The sequence below is a fragment of the Eublepharis macularius genome, chromosome 18 (assembly GCF_028583425.1).
Source record: "Eublepharis macularius isolate TG4126 chromosome 18, MPM_Emac_v1.0, whole genome shotgun sequence".
NCBI classification, from domain to species: domain Eukaryota; kingdom Metazoa; phylum Chordata; class Lepidosauria; order Squamata; family Eublepharidae; genus Eublepharis; species Eublepharis macularius.
The window spans coordinates 23,170,949-23,194,651 of NC_072807.1; the positions used below are offsets into that span (position 1 = coordinate 23,170,949).

The 23,703-nt window shown below is 44.6% G+C and overlaps 1 protein-coding gene across 2 annotated transcripts in view; it reads right to left on the minus strand.

Annotated features, from left to right (window-relative positions):
- NTRK3 (neurotrophic receptor tyrosine kinase 3) overlaps positions 1–23,703 on the minus strand; it is a 409,536-nt gene that overhangs the window by 196,744 nt on the left and 189,089 nt on the right. For both annotated transcript variants that reach the window (XM_055002827.1, XM_055002826.1), the window contains one exon: positions 23,463–23,565. In XM_055002827.1, the coding sequence (XP_054858802.1) occupies positions 23,463–23,565 (103 nt within the window). The remainder of the gene's footprint in view (positions 1–23,462; positions 23,566–23,703) is intronic.

The window sequence follows — 23,703 nt, forward strand, 5'->3', positions numbered from 1 at the left end:
TTAAGTGGCAAAGCAGTCTTGCAGACTTCGAGGGAATTAATCAAGAAGCAATCGGAATGGAAATTCATATGAAGAGTTAATTAATAAGCCAAGACCTGGAAGAGTGCAACCAAAGTCCTCCGTATCACAATTGCCAGTTTCTTCTTGAACTCCCATGGGCCAAATGAGGCAGCTGCACAGGGGAGGGAGGCGGAAGTCCGAGTGAGAGACACAATTCAACCCACTTGCTCTTTTCCATTTCTGTTTTTTCAAGATAACCAATGAACAGCCAAGCTGCCCACTTGAGCTACTTGTGCTTGTTTATTTGCGTCTTCCAATTTTCCACATTCAGTGAAAGAGCTAAATATAGATCATCTTCCCAACTCTCGGGAATAATGTTCTAGATGTTTGTGAGCAAATGATCAAGTCCTACACCTCTCCTGAACATTGCCATGGACCTGGGAAGAGCGATCCAAAAGCTGAGAGGGAGGGAAAGCTAATACACTGAGCTGGGGGACCTGTGACCTTTGCCCTCGGAGTGATCCCCTCCCCAAAATGGCCTATCCAGTTAAGAAAAAATGGTAAGTAAGGGGGTCTTTTGTACTGCATTATACCTTGCTGAGGCTCCTCCGCTCCATAAACCTTCCCCTCTCCAAGCTCCATCCACAAAATTTCCAGGAATTTCCCAGCCTCGGGTTGGCAAATGGAGAAGGGAGAAGCAAGTATTCTTCCCAGAAAGAGGAAGGGCAGGAAAAAGTCCGAGACACAGAGAGAGCTACACTTCAGATCTGGTTAGTGGAGTGTTACATGTTCCGATGATCAACCAACCAAAGTTAGTTAAAATGAAAACATGATTTCAGGTAACACCTCAAGCAAGCCTATGCTGTGGCCAGTTGTAAGCCATAGACAAAGCCTTTGTATGGAAGTTTGGTCTATAGTCAAGTTCCCAAAACAGGTTATCTTCCCAAGACTCAGAGTCCCTCTGCTTTGTTTTCATCTAACTTTGCAGCTGTAACCCACTGCTGCAATCCAATTCATGCCTCCTTTAAATATATGTCATTACAAACCATTCTTCCCTAGCTACCACCTCAGCCGAGCTGTGCATATCCCCTCCTCTGTGATTTTCTCCAGCAATTTCATTCCAACATCCTTTTATTTTTTCTCCTCTTCCTGCTGGTCTTTCCAGAATTCTTCCCCAGAAAGGAGGCAGTTAAATGGCTTTTAATAAAAACTGATTCTGTCTTGCTGGGCTACATTTTTACTCCAGTTGATTGCCCCTGAGACAAGATATTCCACCCCCTAAAGTGGCGGCTTCCAACATTATTAAAACTGCTATATGTCTACGTGAAAAAAAAGAAGAAGAAATTTTTCGTAACACAAGAAATCCACTAACTTTATCCAGGCTTTATTGACCCCAAACTTACAAACCCCCAGACTGCTTTTGGAAGATTTCTGGCTTCTCATTAACTTCACCATTACTATTATTGTTGGAATTTTTCTTTCAGATTTGTTCGTCAGATGCTTTAATTGTCCTGATGCCTAGAGAGCAGCTTCTATTATACTTTTTTTTTAAAAAAAGAGGCCACAAATTAATATTGCGTCCTGACAGGCTTCTCCTCCAGAGGAGCTGCAGCAAGTACAGAAACCATGAAGGGCAATTCAGCAAAGAAGAAAAAGAACAGTGGTTGAAATAAACAACGAAGAGTGATCCGAGGCCCGTGTGTGATGGCACTGCACCTCATAAATTGGTGGTGGTTAGGTAAAAAGAGAGGCCAACCGGCAACAGAATTTGGCCTGGCTCCTCAGTCTGATCAACTCATGACGTAAGCAAAGGCCAGGCACTCATTGGTAGTGGAGTAATAATAATAATAATAACAACGACGACGACAGCAACAACAACTTTCAATTTATATACCACCCTTCAGGATAACTTAATGCCACACTCAGTGGTTTACAAAGTGTGTCATTGTTATCCTCACGACAATCACCCTGTGAGGTGGGTGGGGCTGAGATTGTTCTGAGAGAGCTGTGACTGACCCAGGGTCACCCAGTTGGCTTCAAGTGGAGGAGTGGGGAATCAAACCTGGTTCTCCAGATTAGAGTCCTGCCACTCTTAACCACTACATCAAACTGTAACAAGGCTATCCTCAACCTTGATGACCCTCTGGGAACTTATAGAATTTAGAGAAAAGGTGTCCATTTGGCCACCCATCATGGCATAACGCCTCTCCCTCATTCCCAATTCTCTGCCTTTGAGAAATTGAGGAGCAGGAAAAAAAAAAACGACCAGAAAATGGTCACTAGGAATTTCCCCATGTCTCTATGGCCTTTATGTCAGAGATTCAGGGGTATTCCTGAAGCGTCGTCCAGACATGACATCACACACCCCAACTCTGTCCTCCTCAGACACTGCCCTCAAAGTCTCCCTGTATTTGCTGAGGCTGATCTGGCAATCCTATGCCACAAAATGGCTGCCATGAGGGATGGGGCCAGTCAGAAAATGGCTGCCACAGGGGATGGGGCCAGAAGGGTTCATCCATCACTAATCTGAGGTGCTCAGCTTTGGCAGGATCAAAGCCATTGCATCTGATTAATTCACAACATTTTATAGGCTGCATTAGCACCCGCAGCAGAAAATAGCCATTTCTGGCACTTTTGTGCAACCTTGCCTTTCAATTTTGAATCATGCCTGCATAATTTTGCCATAAACTCATGCAAATGTGTTGTCCAGTCAAGGACCTTTTTGCTCAAGTGGCTGTAAACATGCTGTTTTAATGCACTCGCTCTTTTAGGAAAGAAAAAAAGAACCCTTTTTCCCCAGACATGAAATTCAAATGTCCATCAGCACAATGGGAGATGTGCAAGTAATTTCTACGGCGGGACCAATTGGATCATATAGGGGGCAATAAAAAGGCGAAGATATTTTTATACTCTTATTTACCCAGGGTAAAATATATATACACACCATGCAGCTCCAACAGTCTTCACATTGGGAAGAATGGATGTGCCCCGCATCCCAGGCACTGAAAGTTCAGGTTTCTATTTATGTTAAAGAGCATTAATGCCCTCCCAAGACAATCGCCTGCCTGGAGAGTGCACAACACAGCTGTCCATCCAGCCTTCTTCCATCCTAACGAGCTTTCCTGTGATGAAAGTAGCTGTTCCTTAGAGGAAGAGTCACTTATTTTGGAAAAAAGACTCCTCAAGCTACAGTAAGGCTTCAGACTTGACTAAGCGGAGTAGCAGGATACAGGTCAGTATTTAATAAGGTGCCTTAAAATAATGACATGTACAGAAGCTTCTGAAATGCAACGGCAAAAGGCCCTGTTCAGAAGGTTACATATCCTGGTATGGTTTGAAGGGACATCAAGGATTATTGTGTGGAAGCTAAGATCATCTGGAAGTAGTTACCAATGGAAGACTTCCCATTACCCTTCCTTCCCGCCTTCTACATACATCATCTTGAGGTCCATAACATGAGAAAGGTAGGAGCTAAATATAGTAATCTGAGGAAATGACATGAAAGGGAGAGTTCAATCAAGTAAACAATTATGTACCAGCAGGGCTTTTTTTTCCGGGAAAAGAGGTGGTGGAACTCAGTGGGTTGCCCGTGGAGAAAATGGTCACATGGCTGGTGGCCCCGCCCTCCGATCTCCAGACAGAGGGGAGTTTGGATTGCAATCTAAACTCCCCTCTGTCTGGAGATCAGGGGGCGGGGCCACCAGCCATGTGACCATTTTCAAGAGGTTCCGGAACTCCGTTCCACCGCGTTCCTGCTGAAAAAAAGCCCTGTGTACCAGATGATAAGAATCTATTCTGGTAACAGCAAAGACTCCCGCCAGCACTAACAACCTTGTCCCTGAGGAAGAGGCGCGTTCCACCAGAGGAATGCTCCTTGTACCTATAGAAGGCTCTTCTACTAGCAAAACACATTCAACAAATAATCAAGTAAACACTTGATGTGGTTTGGCCTTAGAAATGGTATATTTATCCCTGCGTAGGGTTCAGCCTAACAAGTGGAACCCTGTGATTCAGAAAGGGAAGAATATTTTTTAAAAGAGGAATGAAGCAAAAGGAAAGAAGAGAGCCAAAGGATGACTGCAGGTAGAAGTTAATAACAAAAATTGGATACGGAAAAAACAGGGCAACCAATGAAGAGGAAGTAATAAGGTAATAACACGATCGTATTTCTAAGCAGAGAAAATGTCGAGCAGCCAAATTAAAAAACGAAGAAATTCTGAACAGGTAATGAATTACAGTAATCTAAGCAAGACAAAATTTGTTAAAAACAAACTAAAAAAAAAAGAACCATATCAACAGAAAGAAAAGAATAGATATTAGAGAGATTAAAAAGTACAATTTTATGCAGAATTACTCCAATCAAAGGTCACTGAGTTTAATGGGCTTAAAATGGAGAACTCTTCACAGGATTGCACCATATTTACAGTGACTTGGGTAGCAATACAACAAATATAAGAAGGCTTTAAGGAAATACTAAGATTGCTGTCAGAAGAAGCAGAGGAAATCACAATGCAGATGACAAAGAGAGACTCAGACCTCGTAGTCACCATGTTCCAGGTTGGTGATGTGATGTGTGGTATATGTGGTACCCACATGAGCTGACTGTACAAATATTAATGTGCACTGTATGGTATAAAGGACTTGTTTTTAAAAAAAAATTACCTTAAAATATATTTCCTTCCACCCTTCTCTTGGAGCTCTGGGATTTTCATATCCCATGAGTCAAAGTTAACTTTCTAAGGAAGTTGTAGAAGCCAATACTTTAAAGGAAAACCACAGACGCACAGAAGGCTAGGTAGCCTCTATCCTTGGAATCACGACTTAATGGTTAGGAGATACTAAAAGCTTCATGTCCCATGAGCATAATACAAATGTTCAAAATGATCATATTAAATCATCATGGAATTCCAAAGGTATGAATCTACCAACCCAACACACCAAATGCACAGGGTAACACTTCTAAATGGGAAAACATGTCATGTGAAAGTAGAAATTTCCATGGGTGGAGGGTCTCCACAGTCAGTAGCTTGTGGGATACAGGTAGCTCCTTGGCTGCTTCAAAAGACCCAAGAAAGACCCAGGAAAAGATCTGGGCCGTTTCCACACGGCTTACCTTGTTCCAGAAAACAGCGAAATCTCGCACGAAATCTCGCACGAAGACACTGTTACCGCGTCTTCTCATGAGATTTCGCTGTTTTCCAGAACAAGGTAAGCCGTGTGGAAACGGCCCTGCTATAGGCTTTCTTTAAAGCATTTATTTCATAGGGTTTTTTTTTCTCTGCACTGCTTAACCAGTAGCTTCATTTCTAGAACGCTTTGTTGTTTGCGTTCTGCTTCTAGGACAGAACAGAATTTGGTTCCATGTTTGGGAGAGGAGTAGCTCGGGATAGTTATCATTACTCAGAATTAACTCTCAGTAAAGAAAAGGTTGGATGATCCAACAAGAAATGGACTGACTCAAGCAAAGGAAGCCACAGCCTACAGTTTGCAAGACTGTTAACGGTTGGGATTTTTGGAGGCCATTAAATCATAAGGTTGCCATAAGTCAGAAGCAATTTGACGGCACGTAACATACAAAGAAGGGGTTGGTGACCCTGATTTAGACAAAGCATGACTTACCCAACTCCACGGGCCCCCAAGGCTCCTGGATTTCTGAACTTACACATCTTTAATCCTTAGAATGTAGCAAAAATGGTTACTGAATTGGAGTGCCTAGGAACAAGGCCTGCTATCCATCTTTCACAACATCAAAAAAATACGAAGGGCTCTTAACATACAAGAAAGATTTCATATGCAAATCTCTATTATGCTGAGTCAGACCTCCGATCTTGCAAGGCCAGAATTGTCTACACTGTCTCTCAAGAGTATTGGACACTGTCTACAGTGTCTCTCAAGAGTATTGGATAGACGTCTTTCACATCATCTACTACCTGATCCTTTTAATTGGAAATGCTAGGAATCAAACCTGGGACCTTCTGCATGCAAAGCAGGCGCTCGGCCATTGAGCCACAGACCTTCTCATGTGAGAATCTCTCTACATGAGACATCTGACACGTGAAGAACACATGTCGGGAGATGCAATGTTAGCCGGGAAGGGTAGTTTTAAAAGACAAGAGTTGGTGGCAGGGTAAAGGTTTTGCTGTACACTGGAGCTGCGTGAAGGGCCTGTGAAATGCCAGAAGGGAAACTTCAGTCCATTATAACCCCTCCAGGTCCAAGCCTGGCTCTGGAAGGCAGCTGCAGCCCATTTCCATTCCTCATTGCCCTCTGGTTGCCATCACTCACAGTATTAGATTGGAGAGGTGAAACTGACAGATCCTCCTGGGAGGCAAAGATGAAATTAACAAACCCTCTGAGGCGCGATCTCTGCAGGTTCTGTCTTTTTAAACTACCCTTGCTGGTTAACATTGCATCTCCCTACACTTGACAAACACGCACCAAGGTGTCTCGTGTAGAGAGACTCTGAGTTTCATCTTATTTAAGAAGAGTAACAGGGGATGTAGAAATGGTGGATCATTCTAAACAGTTTGGACCACCTCTCAGCTGCTAGAAATCTCCTTACAATTCTAAACATGAAGCTTCTCTGGCATGTTTATTGCCAGAGATAGAAGGATTCACTGGGAAAACAAAACATAAAATGATCTCAAGAATTCAGCAGCCTTTCGTTAAGCCTTTTTTTCACTTTATTTGTCATCATCATCACCACAATAAACTTTATGGCATTAGCTTCCAGCCTTAGCAAACAACATCAAAAGAAAACAACAATCTAGACAATCTCAATACCAGTTAAAAACCCAAGTCCTTATGTGTAAACTTTGCCATTTCATCTTGATTAAAAAAAAACCCAGCCTAATAAATATCCCCATGCTGACTGGTCTTTGCAAACCAAAAGAATGAATGAAATAACAAAGTCTTTGTACCCACAGATTGGGGTGGGTGGGGAGGAGGATACAGGCCCACCTCAAGTGAACTTCTCTAAGAGCCAAGCTACAAGTGACGCCTGACACAGGTTGGACACTTGTCAGCTTCCCTCAAGTTTTGATGGGAAATGTAGGCATTCTGGTCTTGCAGCTTGGCTCTCCATTTAATTGAAGTTTACAGAGTGGCAGTCTATGGGAGGGAGAACATGCGGTCAGGAGGGGAGTGCAGGCATTGGACTCTCACCGGGCACTCCCCTTCCCCTCCGCTGGGTGTGTGTGGGGGGGGGGGGGTTTCTGTAAACTTCAATTAAATGGAGAGCCGAGCTGTAAGACCAGGACACCTACATTTCCCATCAACACTTGAGGGAAGCTGATAAGTGTCCAACCTATGTCAGGCGTCACTGAAGATGCACTCTGGCATAACTCACCTACGTTTATTGTAGAAAATGTCTATCCTCACTTTATCTCATTAAAGTACCAGGCAAGGCAGCGCACAACAAAGGGAAAAGCAGATTTTTTTAAAAAAATGGTAATAATAATGGCAGAGGGTTAAACCACACGAGACAAAATATACTTGAATTACCCTCAAATTATGCTCAAATACATGCGAATTACAAAATACACTTGAATTACCCGTGTAATTCGAGTGTATTTTGTCTCGTGTAGTGAGTCCTTAAAACTAGCAAAAGGTTCATGAAAATAAATAGTGTTTAAAATCTAAAACCTGAAGTCTATAAACTGAAGAAAGACCCCACCCCCACCCCCAGGTCAGGAAATAAACTTGGTAAAGCCACAAGCTTCTCACTTAGCCAACTTCTGGAGGGGTAGAAATCCCAGGTGCCTGCTGGTGGCGAGCAAATTCCCAGCAGTTTGCCCCCTCACCCGCCAGTGACCAGGTTTTGTGCTGCCTGGAGATCGCTCTCCACCGGCAGGCCCCCCAGGAAAACAAGCAGCACAAGTGCTCCCAACAGATGCATCAACGTCACTTCCAGAAATGAAGTCATAGTGCCAGCCATGGGAGTGTACTTATGTTTCGTTTGAGGCCGATTTTGGCCCCCAAACAGAGATTCTCAAAGAATTGGCCCCGCGTGGAGGACAGGAGCATCCCTGTAACTGGTGTGACTACATCACTTCTGAAAGACACACGCATGGAAAGCATGAGGTAAGTGCCAGCTCCACCCCACCCCACTAGTAGAGCATATATGGTTTCAGAAGTTCTTCCAGTTCTTCTTGTCTTCTTAGCTAAATAGTGCTAACTACTGCTTTTAAAAAAAGACACAAAACTAATTAATGTCAACCAACTTGAGGAAAATAAGCTCTCAAACACACACTAGACTCTCAATTCCTCGGCTCCCCCACTGGGAGCCATTCTGTCATACCTCTCTCTCCTTTCAACAAAAGGAAATGAGATGGAACAGGTGAAAGAAAGACAATATGGGGAAACTCCTAACAAGAGGCAGGTGGCTCTGATTGTTAAATACTACAGGTAACAAGAGTACAAACCACTGAGGTTCAGAATGTTATTGATATGGACGAAAGATTGGAGAAACAAGGGGAGGAGAGCAGAAAGAGACAGACGGACAGCTGGTAGAAATTCTTGACAGAAAGGGACACTTGTTGCCTGGATGGAAACGGTGATACTGGAAGATAAGCCATAGGGTACAAATGTTCCACTTCCTTTCTTTCTATCCCTTCCTACTCTACTGTTTTGAGCTGCTGCCTGGATAGAAATGGGGGCATGGAAAGATAAATCATACCATACAAACTGTCCACTAACTTACTTTTTGCTTGTTATTAGCTCTACCCTGCAGGTCATACCATCCAACGCATCATATACAAACAAGTGATCTCGTCCCATCCTGCCATTGTCGGCTGCCTCTACCACGTATCATTTGTCCTCTCCCACTAGGCACCACCCTCTGACATGCCAAGCACCACTCCTTAGCTACCAGGATCTATCCCCCTGCCCAAATCTCACATACTGAGTCTTAAGATCCCCAGTCATGCTATTAGTGGGTGAACTTGGACCAGTTATTTTCAGTCTTTCAGCTTTTCCTACCTCACAGGATTGTTGTGAGGATAAAAGAGAAGACGATAAGCCGTTTATGGCACCCACAAGTTCTTTGGAGGAAGAAATAGAAATGTAACAGACGTACTGCAGGCAAACTTAATGTTATCCAAGCAGAACATTTGGATTCCTATGAATTAAGCAGGCTAGGCCGACAAGCTTTCAGTCAGGTCAAGCTAACACAAAGCAACCTTTTTTCTCAGCAAGGTACAAAGAAGAGGAAAAAAGACACCTCTGCCCAAGGACAGCAAGCTCACCTGCGCCTGCCGTGACGGCTCCACTTAGCGTAACCATTATTAAGTCCTGTCAGCAGATATGAAAACCTGCTGGATGCTCCTATCCAGGCAGGCGCTTAGAAATCTTCCGAGACGGCCCAGCTTACAGGTTTTCATTATCCCTCGGGAAAATTGCAAATGTCACAAGAACTTTTAGGGGATAGGACAGAAATTGTCTTGTCAGCAACAAAAGGGACATTTGCTTTGCCCCCAATTCTGGCAGCCGTCTCGACACGGTGGGCTTTTGCGCAAGCAGCAGATGCTGAGTTGTGTCAGACAGACCCAACTCCTCTTGGGTGCCGACAGCCGGTGTTGGGCCCCCAGCCAGTGTTGCTGAAATCAAGGCTGCCAGTTAGGGCCACAAAGCAACTTCCATTCCTCCCTTGTCCTCTAGAGATATGGGGGTGAATTCCCATGTTATAAATCCCTGGGTCCCCCAAATGTCTGTTTGACAGTTGTATTCTAGATACAATGCACAGATCTTAGCTCCCAGGAATACCTGTGCCCAGTATGGATTGGGATTGCTATATGTGGGTGCTTAAACCCCACCTGCCCCATTCGCTGTGGTCACAATATAAATTGGGTCTGAATGTGCCTGAGAGTTAATTTCTCAGCACAAGATGGGTAGCTATGTTAGTCTGTCTGTAGCAGTAGAAAAGAGCACCCATAGCCCCTATAAGAGTAACAGAATTTGTGGTAGGGTGTGAGTTTTTGTGAGTCACAGCTCACTTCTTCTTTAGATACAGCTAGAATGTGAGTCCATCTGTCCTATACTTTGGTGAGTGGAGTGATTCCAGATGCATCTGAAGAAGCTAGAAGCTCATACCCTATCCTACCACATACCCTACCCCAAATTTTGTTAGTCTTATAGTCCAGGTGAGCCTGATCTCATCAGATCTCAGAAGCTAAGCAGGGTCAGCCTTGGTTAGTAATTGGAGGGGATACCTCCAGTGAAGACTAGGGTTGGAGAGGCAACCAATAGCAAAACACTTCTGTTAGTCTCTTGCCATGAAAACTTCACCAGGGGTTGCCATAAGTCAGCTATGACTTGAGGGCACTCATCATCATCATCATCATCATCATCATCATCATCATAGGTGCTACTGGACTCTTGCTCTTTTCTCAGGACAGATCTTCTAGAGCCTGTCTAATCAACGTCTATGACATTTTTATCCTGTGACAATTGGAAAGTGGTAGCCATTTTCATCTGTCATTAGCAGACAAAATCATTGTAAAAGAAATGTTGTTCGTCTGTAAGGTGCCACTGGACTTTTGTTTTCTCTTTAGCTCGGAGTAGCATCCATGTGGCTGTCCTCCATTTTCTCAGCACAACACCTCTCTGAGGTAGGCTAGGCTGACAGCCTGTGGCCTAAGGACGCCACGTGAACTTCATGGCAGAGTCGTCATGCCTCCCCACTCCTAGCCTTCACACTGTAAGCACTAATTGTGGCATCCCCCACTTGCATAAGAATCATACAATCCAGGTCAGAGTCTTTTGAAAGAAATAAAATCCTTCCTAGGAGAGATGAAGCACACACTTAAGGGGGTCCCTCAATAGACCCTCACCAGGGCACATCGACACGCAGGCCAAATGAGAAGCGGCCCCAAGCATTTGATTTTATTTAGCCATTTTCAGCACACGTTGTCCAGAGTAGGTTTTTTAAACATTTGACCATCAATGTGCAGTCTTTCTCTCTCACTTTTTCTTTTCACCCCCTCAAAAGCTCTCGTCTTTTAATGCTTTCACACCTGAGGGCGTCGGGAACATCCTGACCTAAAATTAATTTGTTTCACGGTTCTTTTTCCCCCCTCAAATTCTTCTGTCGGGGTGGTGGTGGGGAGTTAAGTTGACAGCTCTACTTCAGGGCAAGTACAGAAAAGCACACATGTCTGGGAATTATTCTCCCAGCATGCAACTCCAGGCACACGTTTGTTTGGAGTCTACATGTCAGGCCACGTAGACTTTGTAATGTGTAGATCAGCCCTCACCAGACTAGTTAACGGAAAATCCCAGACCCCTCAGGAGACAGCAGGGAGGACTCAGGGCCAGGCTACAAGTGACAAATGACACAGGTTGGACACTTGTCAGCTTCCCTCAAGTTTTGATGGGAAATGTAGGTGCCCTGGTCTTGCAGCTTGGCTCTCCGACTGCTGTCCAATGGACTTTTCAACTGTCACTTGTCCAACATTCTGCCAAGCTGCCTACATTTCCCATCAAAACTTGAGGGAAGCTGGCAAGTGTCCAACCTGTGTCGTTCGTCACTTGTAGCCTGGCCGTCAGATTGGTACAGGGTGGATCTTTTCCAGGGTGGTAGTCAAGTTATGGCCTCTGACCAAAGAGGAAGACAAATTCATAGGTAGAGTGAGGGGATGCCCATACAATCAAAGGAAGTCCAGGCAGATGCAAAGAGTGGAACAGGAAATGGAATTCTGTGAACCTCACAAGTACTGGGTTCAAAAATTGAACTTGCTGCTCACAATGTTCTTTTTCTCTTGAGAAAAATACATTTATTTATCTTAGTACATTTTTTTAATCCCACCTTTCCTCCAAGGAAGTTCAGGGTGGAGTGAATCAGGCTAGTGAAAAGGGGAGGAGGGGGTTCTCTCTCTTTGGTCAACAAAATGGCTCTGTTGATGATCTTGGAGCACGGCAAAGCCATGTGTGTGTGGTAAGAAGAGGAACTGAGTGAGAAAAAGGCTGGCCGGATTCAACCCACTGGTTTTCCTTGCTTGATTTTATTGTTACAACAACCCTTTGAGGTAGGTCACAGTGCAAACCTAAGAACATTTTCATGGATACCCCACGGAATAGGATTCTCAGTAGACCTGCTTAGGATCGGTCGTTTAGGCAGAAAGGACACCCAGCAAGCCTCCATGTTAGAAAAGGGGATTTGAACCTGGGTCCCCCAGGTCTGTTCGAGACTCCTACCGCCAGGGCTTTTTTTCTGGGAAAAGAGGTGGTGGAACTCAGTGATGAAACTCAGGACCGCACAATGTTGTCACTTTGGGTTAGCTGGAACAAGGGGGGAGTTTTTTAAAGTTTAAATCGCCTTCGGTGAAAATGGTCACATGGCCGGTGGCCCCGCCCCCTGATCCGTGCAGAAGGCAATCTAAACTCTCCTCTGTCTGGAGATCAGGGGCAGGGCCACTGGCCATGTGACCATTTTCAAGAGGTGCCGGAACTCCATTACACCGCGTTCCTCCTGAAAAAAAGCCCTGCCTACCACTATGCCAAGTTGGCAAACAAAGATATGCCTGCCATTGTAAATGAGCAGAACTACGTGTGTCCACCATGCAGTTGGCAGCATCCAACATCCTGTAAGTAGCCGGCTAGCAGCGGCTGTTGGCGCATGCTCAGAATTTACAGGATTGCTGCAGTTAATGGGAATTGTTGCTTTCTTGGCTTTCCAATTCAATCTGGGAGGCCCTGAGAGCTGAAATTCTCATCTGCCTTCTCAAGACTTCCAGCTGGTAAAAAACGGGGAGGGTAATTTGCAGGAAAGATTGGCCTACCCACTGTTTCAAGAGCTGTCACTCCAGAAGTTACTCTTCCTTCCCCACTTCCCTCCCCTCCCCTCCCTTTTTATTTGCTACACAGCTGGTGCAAGGAGAGGGGCCATGGCTCAGTGACAGAGTCCCTGCTTTGTGTGCACAAGGTTCCAAGTTCAAACCCTGGCAACTCCACTTATCTCAGGTTGCCGGAGTTGGACTTTTCCCCACCTGAGTTGCTGATGTCTATTAGAATAGACCATACTCAGATCGACCAGGTGAATGCTCTGACTTGGAATTAGACAGCCTCATGTGCTTAAAGAAGCCTCGATTCCCTCCAGCACAGCAGTGACTGGTGAATATCTACTAGCAACCACCAAAAAAGCCCATTTTTATTACAGCTAATGGCCTTGCAGAATGCTTCACAAAGAAAGGGGGGAAGCAGATAGTGGCAGAATAAACACATCACAATTAAACCATTAATTAAAGCTGGAAGGAGTGGTGGGGGGGGGGGAGAGAAGCACAAGGCAGGCATCTCTTTACTTCTCTTCCTGTTCTATCTTGTGGCATTCTTTGCTTCTCTCTGGAACGCTGATAAAGGCAAGGAAGATGTTGTACTGAACAGTCTGTTTCGCAAGCCGTGCAAGGATGATAAGGAACCCACTGCTCGGCCGGCTGCTCCGTTTCCCACCTAGCTTTCTCGGCAGCCCACTCCATCTCCTTCTCCTCCTCCCCTCATGTTTCCTGCTCCATCTTTTCTCAGTCAATGGTGGGTTCATAATTGGAGCAGTTATCACAGCTGAGCACAATGCCCAAGCAAAACACATGATCCCTGGAAGTAAAGGAATAGAGGCGCATGTCTGTGAAAGAAGGGGTCGCCATAACTCAAGCATTCAGACAACCAAAGAGTGTCAGAAGTCCCTTAGATTTGGTAGGAGCAATGCGGTAAAGACCAGAGGGCTTGAAGCTTGGAGGTAAACTTCCCATGCAATCCCTATCCAAGAACATCAGGGGTGGACAGGTGGACAAAACCATAACACATGTGAAAAATACAAAGCTGGAGAAACTATTGGTGTTGAGACTGGCTGGATTTTTCCATGGTGGTTCACACCTATTTCTTTGCTCCCACTAAAAGATCCAGTCCAAATCCAGTGTTACAATGATAGCAAAACTCATTAAGACTGTTTCCTTGAGGCCAATGTGAGAAGGTGAGAATGTATGTTGAAAGAGCAGAATGTGGAAAACAGAACTGCTCAGGAGGATGCTTTTGTGATGAGAGTAAGATTGTAGTAAATGGAATTGGTCCGGAGGAGTTGCATAAAACAGTGAATAGATTCAACAATTTAAAGGTCAGCAACCGGAGGTCCTTGGACCAAGTTCAGCACTCAAACTAAGGGGGGTGCTTGCCTCTCCATCCATGGGGAGAAGGTGGCAAACCATTAGGAGACCAAGCGTTGGCCTGTCCTTGCTCTAACTCAGATGACTTTCCAGGAAAAATAACTGCAGAACCCAGATTGGAGTAAGTAACTACCTTTTAATGCCTGCCTATTCGTCTCATGTCCTGCTGGCCAGTTGCGAGCAGGAAGATGATATTTTAACAGACTGTTCACGTTTGCTGACCCATTCATGGCTATTTGGCATTTTGTTTCAACTCTTCCTTTAGAACGGCACAATGTAATTTGGTTTTCTGTGTACTATCTTAGCAATAGTTTAGGTGGGTAGCCATGTTGGTCTGCAGTAGAACAACGGGATTTGAGACCAGTGGCACCTTAGAGCCCAACAAGATTTTCAGAGTGTAAGCTTTCGAGAGTCAAAGCTCTAAAGGAGCTCTGTTTTTCAAAAGCTTACACTTTGAAAATCTTGTTGGGCTCTAAGGCACCACTGGACTCACATCCTGTCATTTTAGCAACATACAAGATCATATGAGCATATCAGTTAAACCTTGCATTTAAAAAATCTTGGCATAACTGTACTGATGACAGCATGGTTGCTGGAACGGGGAGGGGAGGGAAAGAAGGAACAAAGATGCAAACAAATGGAACCTAAAGGGTTCAAGGAAACTTCTTCAGCTGATGTCCCTGAAATCCTCCCTTTAAGCCAGAGCTGCAACAGGGGCACACAGACCTAATGCCCACTTGGTATTCCTCAGACCTAACATGGGTTTTGCTTAGTCCTGAATTAGGAAGTTCAAGCAAATAGTCCAAAGAATGTGGAGGGGGCCTAAAAGAATACAATAATCCTAGCTACATTTTCCAGAGTAGTCCTTTCTGTCCCTAACTTGGAATCCACACCTTAATATCACACCCTTACTACTGACTCTTAAGCTGTAGTGTAGTCTCACACAACACGGGCTCAGTGTCGGGGGGGAAAACCCCAAAGAAAATAGATTGTTGTTAGGAGATTCTGTGGGACTCTCTGGTGAGATCTTTTTTCCTATGGGCACAACAGAGACATTGCACAAAAGTTCTGCTTGGTTATTGCTTTTTATGACCCCCAAGATTGCATTTTCTTTAATGGATGGCGAGACGCTTGCAAACTGGGACCACACCATTTTTATAATGCTAAAATAAAAATATAGATATCTTCAATTTGGCAAGGGATAAAACACTTATGGCTTGGAATCCCTGCTGAAACCACTCCTTGGGTTCAAACGCGGGTGAAAATAAGCAACGTCGAGCAAAAGGATCAGTCTGAGAGGCTTTTAAAACCCAATAAAGAGATCCAAACGCAGAAAAGGCCATAACCCTGACAAGTGCAAAACACTCTGAAGCTCCACTGAGTTTAGAAGACAAACTTCAGCGCTCAGCATATTGCAAGACAGAAAAATTGACAACAGAGTCTTCCGTTCGTTAACTTTCATTCTACAGCAAAGACTCTGAGTGCTGAAGTTCCAAAACTCCTTTAAAAAGCCATGGGGAGCCCAACACAGATCAGGGCAAGAATGCTCAGATATGGAAGGCTAACTGCCTCTGCACTATTTTTCCCATCTGGGAAATAGTGCTGAGGCTCTTTTAAGCTCCAGTAAGGAACGAAGATTGACATTTGTGACCATCTAGTCCCCATAGGCCCTGACCTGGATAGCCCAGGCAAGCCCGATCTTGTCAGATCTCGGAAGCTAAACAGGGTCCTAGGGCCAAGCTACACATGATGAATGACACTTGAACGGCAAGTGTATTTCTCCCTGTTCACTTGCCCTCCACTCAATCCACTTGCCGTTCAAGTGGCATTCGTCATGTGTAGCTTGGCCCCTAGTTCGTAATTGGACGGGAGACTTCCAAGGAAGACAAGTGTTGCAGAGGCAGGCAATGGCAAACCACCTCTGTTAGTGTCTTGCCTTGAAAATCCCCCAGGGGTCGCCATAAGTCAGCTATGACTTGACGGCAATCTCTACCACCACATTCCCCCTGGATCTCCTATTTATGCCTCCAGAGGAATTACCAGCACCAAGACCCACTGAGTCAGATCACTGGTCTGTCAAGATCAGTACGGTCTATTCTGACTGACAGCAGCTCTCTGTGATATTAGAGGACTTTGAAACCATCTACTCCTTGATTCTTTTAACCGGAGATTGCAAGGATTAAAAATGCAAAGCCCCTCCCTGAGACTGGAATTTTAGCATTATCAGATCGTAAGATAATTTTATTATGCTGTTTGGAAGCTGTTATCGATATAAGAGATCTGGAATTCATTACAAGTCCACTCGCAGCTGCAAAGATCTATAATTTAGTTCACTGGGGGCGGGGAAGAAGGGAAACTTTAAGATCAAAATTAGCTTAATAAATTTGCAGAGTTGGGTTTATGGCCAAACCAATGTATTGCCAAAAGTCAAGACACAAGAGTTATATCACTAAATCTTATGAATGATGGATAAGATGTTATAAGAGACAGTGAGGGGTAGTGGTTAGGATACGTCAGGGGAAACTGGGAAACTGGGAAAGTCAGCATGGTACAGTAGTTAGAATGTTGGACTAGGAGCTGAGAGACCCTGGTTCAAATCCCCACTCTACCATGGACGCTCGCTTGGTGATCTTGGGCCAGTCATGCACACTCAGCCTAACCTACCTCACAGGGGTGTTATGAAGATGAAATGGGAGAGTTGCGCATGGGAGAGTTGCCATTTTCAATTCTCCTTGGGGGAAAAGTGGAATATAAATTAAGTAAATAACCATAAATCACCACTCAGCAATGAAGATCACTGGGTGGCAATCATTCTTGGTACTCTAGGGTTACCAGCCACCCCCCACTGGGAATGGGGATCCCCTTCCCCCAGCTGTTGTCCCCCATACTGCTCACCTGGCTGGTGGGGGGAAAGGTATGGGGAGGCTGGCCAGAGCATATGGCAAAATGGCATATATATTCTGTGGGGGTTCCAATGACATCACTTCTGGTACAAACAGGAAGTGAAAGCATCTATTTGGGGCCAATTCCTAAAGAATAGGCCCTGCTGAGACCCCATTGCTAACAGTTTGAACACACACACCATTCTGCCCGGCATTCTCTGCCCCAAGTTTTAAGGTAAAGGGACCCAGCAACCATGTGCTACCCTAACCTACCTCACAGGGTAGTTGTGAGGATAAAATGGACCAGGAGAGAAACATGTGCACCACACCACAGGTGGTGCACATGGCCATGAGAAAGATTATTACGTTTTCAAGTAAGACACTCCAGAATGTTTGTCTGTGCAACATGCTGTTAAATGTCTTAGCATAATTTTTAATTAACAACCCTCCATTCATTCTTTAGGGTACATTGTCTCATCGAAGTTTAACTTTAAAAGGACCTTTTTATATTGAGAAGATGACAAAGAGAGGGGGATGAAGGGAGCAGATGCTCTGGCATTTCCATCAAGCCGATCCACAGAGGTCAAGATTAAGCTGTATTTGCAAGCCTCGTCATATCTCTCCAAAATGTATTTTCTCTCCAGCTGCTCAAGTCTATTAAGAGAGACAAGCAAGAAGCCACGGCTCCGGAACCAATCCAAGACATTTAAGATAGGGACCATTTGAGGTTTATCAAACAAGCATTCAGAGCTCAAAGATCCCTTGGCCACAAAGGCCATTTCCTCTCAAGCCAAGAACGGGATAAGATCACAGCAATGGATCAATTTTTGTTACTGTTGATGGCATTTCAGGAGTTTGGCCTCTGGAGATAGGGTTGCCAACCTATAGGTAAGGCCTGAAGTTCTTCTGGAATTACAACTGATCTGTAGACTACACAGAGCATTTTCCCTTGGAAGAAATAGCAGCTTTGGAGGGCATTCTCTGTGGTATTACATCTCTACTGAGATAGGCCTCCCACTATAGCAGGAGACCTCCAGGAATTGGCCTCCATTGCTGCCGCAGCTTCTCAGGTCAGTAAGGGGAATATTGTGGGGGGGGGATCACCAGCATCGGCACAAAATGCCTCTGAGCTGCACCATGGGCTCTCACAGGATCTTGTTTCCTCCCCAAACTCCCATTCTCCAGAAATTTCCCAAGTCATAGCTGCCATGTTGCTTGCAAATGGCAGACAATACAGTGCCTCTGGGTTGGCTATGCCTAGTATAAACACCATGAGCCAGGCTTTTGTCTATTCAAATAATTCCAGCAGCTGATCCCTTTTAGCACAAGCCGGTAAAGGTCAGGGACTTGTTCTGCCAGCGAACACAGCGGCCATCATCACACGGCCATAAATTTAGCACCATCTCCCACTGAATGCTCACCTTATTCCGGCTCTCTTGCAATTTCGCCATTCTCCCCAATTGTGACTCTTTATTTCGTCTTTATCTGCTTCCATGTGAATGCCCTGGATTGACTACGAACCCTTTGCAACACCAAAACGCTCACTCTCCCCGATCATCTGTCTCACCTAACACTGATTCTCCTGCCCTACACTCCCACAAGCCCCAGCGCGACCTGCAATTAAGCCTCAAAGTAATTTTTTTTAAAAAAAATGTTAGCCTTATAGCGCTATAGCGCTATAGCGCTATTCTGCCATGGGTGAGAAACCTCTGCTACCTATCACGGTTGGCTTTTGGGTTGGCCCAGCACAACATTGGTATAATAGAAGAGTGATATAGCACAAATATGATTTTTTAAAAAAAGGGGAAAGGATTTTTAGGGCCCCGTTTCCGGAGGCACTTTGACTGACCGTCGAATTGCGCTTTTCCCTTTTAACGTGACTGACTGGAAGCACAAGTAGTCGTCAAAAGATGGGAGAATCCGTTCTAATAACGATAACAGAAGAAACAATTTCTAGTGCAAAACTGACGAAATAAGGGCCCGTGTGACGATGGCCAGCCTCCAAGTTTGGATTTGGGTCTGGTCACCCCTGTCCTTGGCATGGTACCAATAGGTCACCTCCCTGTGCTTCCAAGATGACTTTGGAAGAGCCCTTGAAATCAAAGCATTGTTGGTCTATCAAGTCGAAGGACAGTTACCATATGTTTGCAGGGAAAATGTGTGAAGGATCGCCAATCATAATCAGATAGGCAGCCACTTGGCTTTAAGTGCCTATTAACTGATTCTAAATGACAACGGAACGGCTCCACAAGTACTTTTGACATACGCATTCATATCACTGCTCTGATCAGGGCTATTAGGGACGAATACCAAATGAGCCAACGATAATGCAATCCCTAAAACATTGCAGACTCGGTTGTAAGCCACCAGTGATTTATTCTTCCCTCTTCCTTTTCCTTGGCTGTTTTTGTCTTCCATTCAGATCAGCCGTTGAATATTTCTAAGGCCCTAAAATAAGCGAATGTCCACTCATTAACCTTTGATTGACTTTTAAAACCAAGCCAACTTTAATGTCTGAGGGACATTTCTAATATTGAGTAATTAGATGATAAAGCATACAATTTAACACATGCCCTCCTTGATGAATATCTGCACTGTAAATTCTAAGCATCTTTACTCAGAAGTAAGACCCATTTCATTCAATGGGGCTTACTCACAGGTAAGTGTGCTTAGGATTTCCTTCCTAGTTAACAATCTCCTGGCCTGGAGCACTGTCGATTGCCTGATAACATTGCATACTGCTGCCAATGCCAGTATGAATCACTGTTTTACTATTGACTTAATTCTGCAACAATGGTTTATATGGGTTTTGACAGTACTTTTGCATGCAGAGTGATGCTTAATTAAATCAATTTCTGCAGGCAACAACAATGGGGTAATTTGTGGGCATAATATCCATTTTAAAACTGTGACTCTGCTTTTGTGGATTAGTGTTGATAATGTTTCCAAAGAGGAAGTTATCCGCTCACATAAATACAAGAGGTTTGGTCGCAACTTATATAGTGCTACTGACTAGATAAATCAGAGAATCCGGGATACAGTCATCCTAAATTTGAGCACATTCATATACTGCGGGTTCTGCTTAACAACCTTACCAATAAAAAAAACCCTAAAAGAAGAAAAAGAATTAACTCTCCAGAGGGACATTTATGTCTGTGATTTATGGGAGATGTAATGGGAAGCTTCAGTACAAGCTGGTATAAGAGCTTATCAAAGGTAGAACAGGTCCCCATTGTTAAAGAGAAAGTACCATCCAAATACTTCCCTCACAGCAAAAGAGGATAATAATATAATATAATGCAAATTTTATGGAAGGGAGTCTTCAACACCATTAGTATTAACACCTTGATGTGACAGCATCTACATGCACTTGTATCTCATGTATGCATGGAGAGAAGTGTGTGCATGTCTGTCATTCTATTTATCACACTGTGAACAGGTATCACAATTTTACTGGCATTTCTTCGGTTCAGGAGTCCCCAGACTTATGAACTGATGGGCACCTTTGGAATTTTAAGAGAGAGTAAGGGGCGCCACTACAAAATGGCTGTCACAGGAGGTGAAGTCAATCACAAAATGGCTGCTGCAGGAGACAGAGCTGGTTAACAACATTTTATTGTAACTATTTCACTATGATTTTCTAAAGGTTATATTTTAACAATAATGGAACATATAATAATCTGAATCTAGGTATGAAATAAATTTAAATTATCGAAAACTGAGGGCACAATCCAGCAGAATTTAACTGTGTCTAAATACCTCTCAAACTAGTGAAAAAAACAATGGAACATAAATTAATCATCATGAGTGACTCACAATCACATGATTTTGCTGGGACTGTATCATATGTACTCTGTTACCTTCCTGCATCTCTAAGGTTGCCAGGTCCCTTTACCCTCCCAGTGAGAGGGGGCAACCTGGCACTTACCTCGATGATCCCCTCACGTGTGCACACTCCTGAGCAGGCATGATGACATCACTTCTGGAAGTGAGGTTATCATGTCTGGCAGGAACATGCCTTCTGCACACTGACCCAGGAGGTTTTTTGCCTCCTGGACCCATTTCCTGGGCCTTTTTCCTCCACCGACCAAGTTAGTGGGGGCTGGGGGGCAGAGGCTTGGAGTGGGGACTCCCCGTCCCTACCAGGGGACCCGGAAGCATTATGCATCACTTTAAATTCAATGTGCAAATTAAGGCTGTAAACTCTTCACCATGCTGGCTGTTAAAAAGCAAAATGAGAGTGAGTGTGTGGAGAAAAGTTGTTTCAGGCCATGAAGCCTCCTGAGATCATAGCTGGAAACCCACACACCCTCAACATTTTAAATGTCTCTTCTGGATATATCCTGTATGTGCATTCACTCTGACTTGTGAACAGGGCTACTGAGTCAGTCTATCAGGGTTAGCACTTTCTACTCTAACTGGCAGCAACTCTTACGTGGAGGCCTTTCACATTACCTGTTACCTATAATCCTTTTAAAAGAAGCTGGCAGGGACTGATCAGTGTTGTCAAATCTGGGTAGGGAAATTCTTGCCAGTTTTGTGTAGTGGTTAAGAGTGGCAGAACTCTAATCTGGAGAACCAGGTTTGTTTCCCTACTCCTCCGTTTGAAGCCAGCTGGGTGACCTTTGGTCAGCAACAGCTTCTCGGAGCTCTCTCAGCTCCACCCACCTCACAGGGTGTTTGTTGTTGTGGGGATAATAATAATATACTTTGTAAACTGCTTTGAGTGGGTGTTAAGTTGTCCTGAAGGGCAGTATATAAATCAAATGTTGTTGTTGTTGTTGTTGTTGTTGTTTTTGTTAGAGATTTGAGGGTGGAGTCTGGGGAGGATGGAGGTCAGGGAGGTGAGGGAACCTCAGGGGGGTACAATGCTGTAGATTCTATCTCCCAAAGTTGCCATTTTCTCCTGGAAGAACTGATATGTGTAATTCCAGATCTCCAGTCCCCACCTTGAGGTTGGCAGCCCTAGGACTGAACCAGGGACCCTCTGCCAGTAAAGCACCCCTGAGCCACAGCCCCTCTACCCAGCAATTCTATGCTATGCACTGACGAGACCCATCACAACTAGACATACTACCTAACAATAATATTCACAGATGGAGACCACTGAAGCCAACAGGAAGGAGATGTGAATGTTGTGGAACAGACAACTGCCACACAAAGGTCCTGTGAAGTAAATACCTCCCCCTCCCCCCACCACAATCCCAAAGGATAGTGACTTAATGCTGGAGTGGATAGCAGGAGCCCCCTCCAAGTAGCCATAGAATTCCGTGGTGTGTCTCATAATTATCATCCAAGTTGGTTTCTAGGATTTGGAAAGGGGGTGTAGATAAGAACTATGAGGTGGACCCTGGACAAGCTCAGGAATTCAAAGTGTACATTCAAGTGCACACGCAGCCCTTTGAGAAATTCTGTTAGAGTATCTGGTAATCGTTCTCAGGAATCACGGCTCCTTTTTGCCTTTCACCCTCTTCTCTGCCCAGCCCCGCAAGCCCAGCACACTCAAGCAAATGACTACAATCATCTGGGCATATGGAAAAGAAGCTGCTAATTAAATGTTTAAAATCAACCCTAATTTTCCTTCAGAGAGAGAGAGAGAGAGAGAGAGAGAGAGAGAAGAAGAAGAAGAAGAAGAAGAAGAAGAAGAAGAAGAAGCAGAAGAAGCAGAAGCAGCTTCCAACCAGAATGCCTCTCAGAACTTCCCAGGAAAAGGCAGCTTCTCTTCCAGTTATGCCTAGGATACTCTCCAGTGGGCCACAGGGCAAACCAAGGTTCTTGCCCAAAGTTTCTAGAAAGTACAGAAACTCAAAGATCCCACATCCAGCAGTAGAACACCAAAAGGCGTGAACATTGGCAGAGTCTGGCAATTATGTGGATATTCAACTAGCCCCAAGGCAATAAACACCAGGAAAGCCAAGATAAAGACAGGCAGGGTTTAATACATCAGTTTCTCTTGGCATAAACATCATGATGGTAGACAGGCAGTGGGCAGTCACTGCAGGATAAGCTTTGATCCCCAGAACGTTCCCCACAACTTTTGCCATCAATCCTTCCTGTAATATATCACTATGTTGTGAGCACAGAGACATCAACGATTCCATTTACTCGATGCTAGCAAAGCCATCCATTACTTAGCAAAGAGAGCCACCCAAACCCGCCAAAAAGCATGTAACAAATCAATAATTAGCACCACTGAACCGCAGGCATAGCTATACACAAGCCAATCCATCTTTTCTGCTTGGGATCACAACCACCGCTTGAGAGATCCTTGCTTCACGGCCATCATTTCCCCCTCTGAATATAAATTTCCAACAAGGGGAATATCCTTGCAACCCCAGCAACAATGCTCACTCGAATCTCCAAAGAATGTTACCTCTCTCTCTCCCACCGTGGAATCCCTTGGGAGACAAAGAATGGGATAGGCACGTACCTTTCATCCCGAACTTCGACCGCCGACCGTACTTGTTGATCATGATGAAGAGGACCACTAGAAGAACGCAAGCAAAGGCCGCAAGTCCAACAGCTATGGATACCTGCAAAGGACACCCCGGGCATTAGAGACTTGTAGGGCACCACTACTGTTCAAAATGGATCTCTGCTTTCAACAGTCAAAGCAAGTTCTAGCATCAATGCAAGTGAGCTTAAAAAAACAGAAGCGGGACCAGAACATG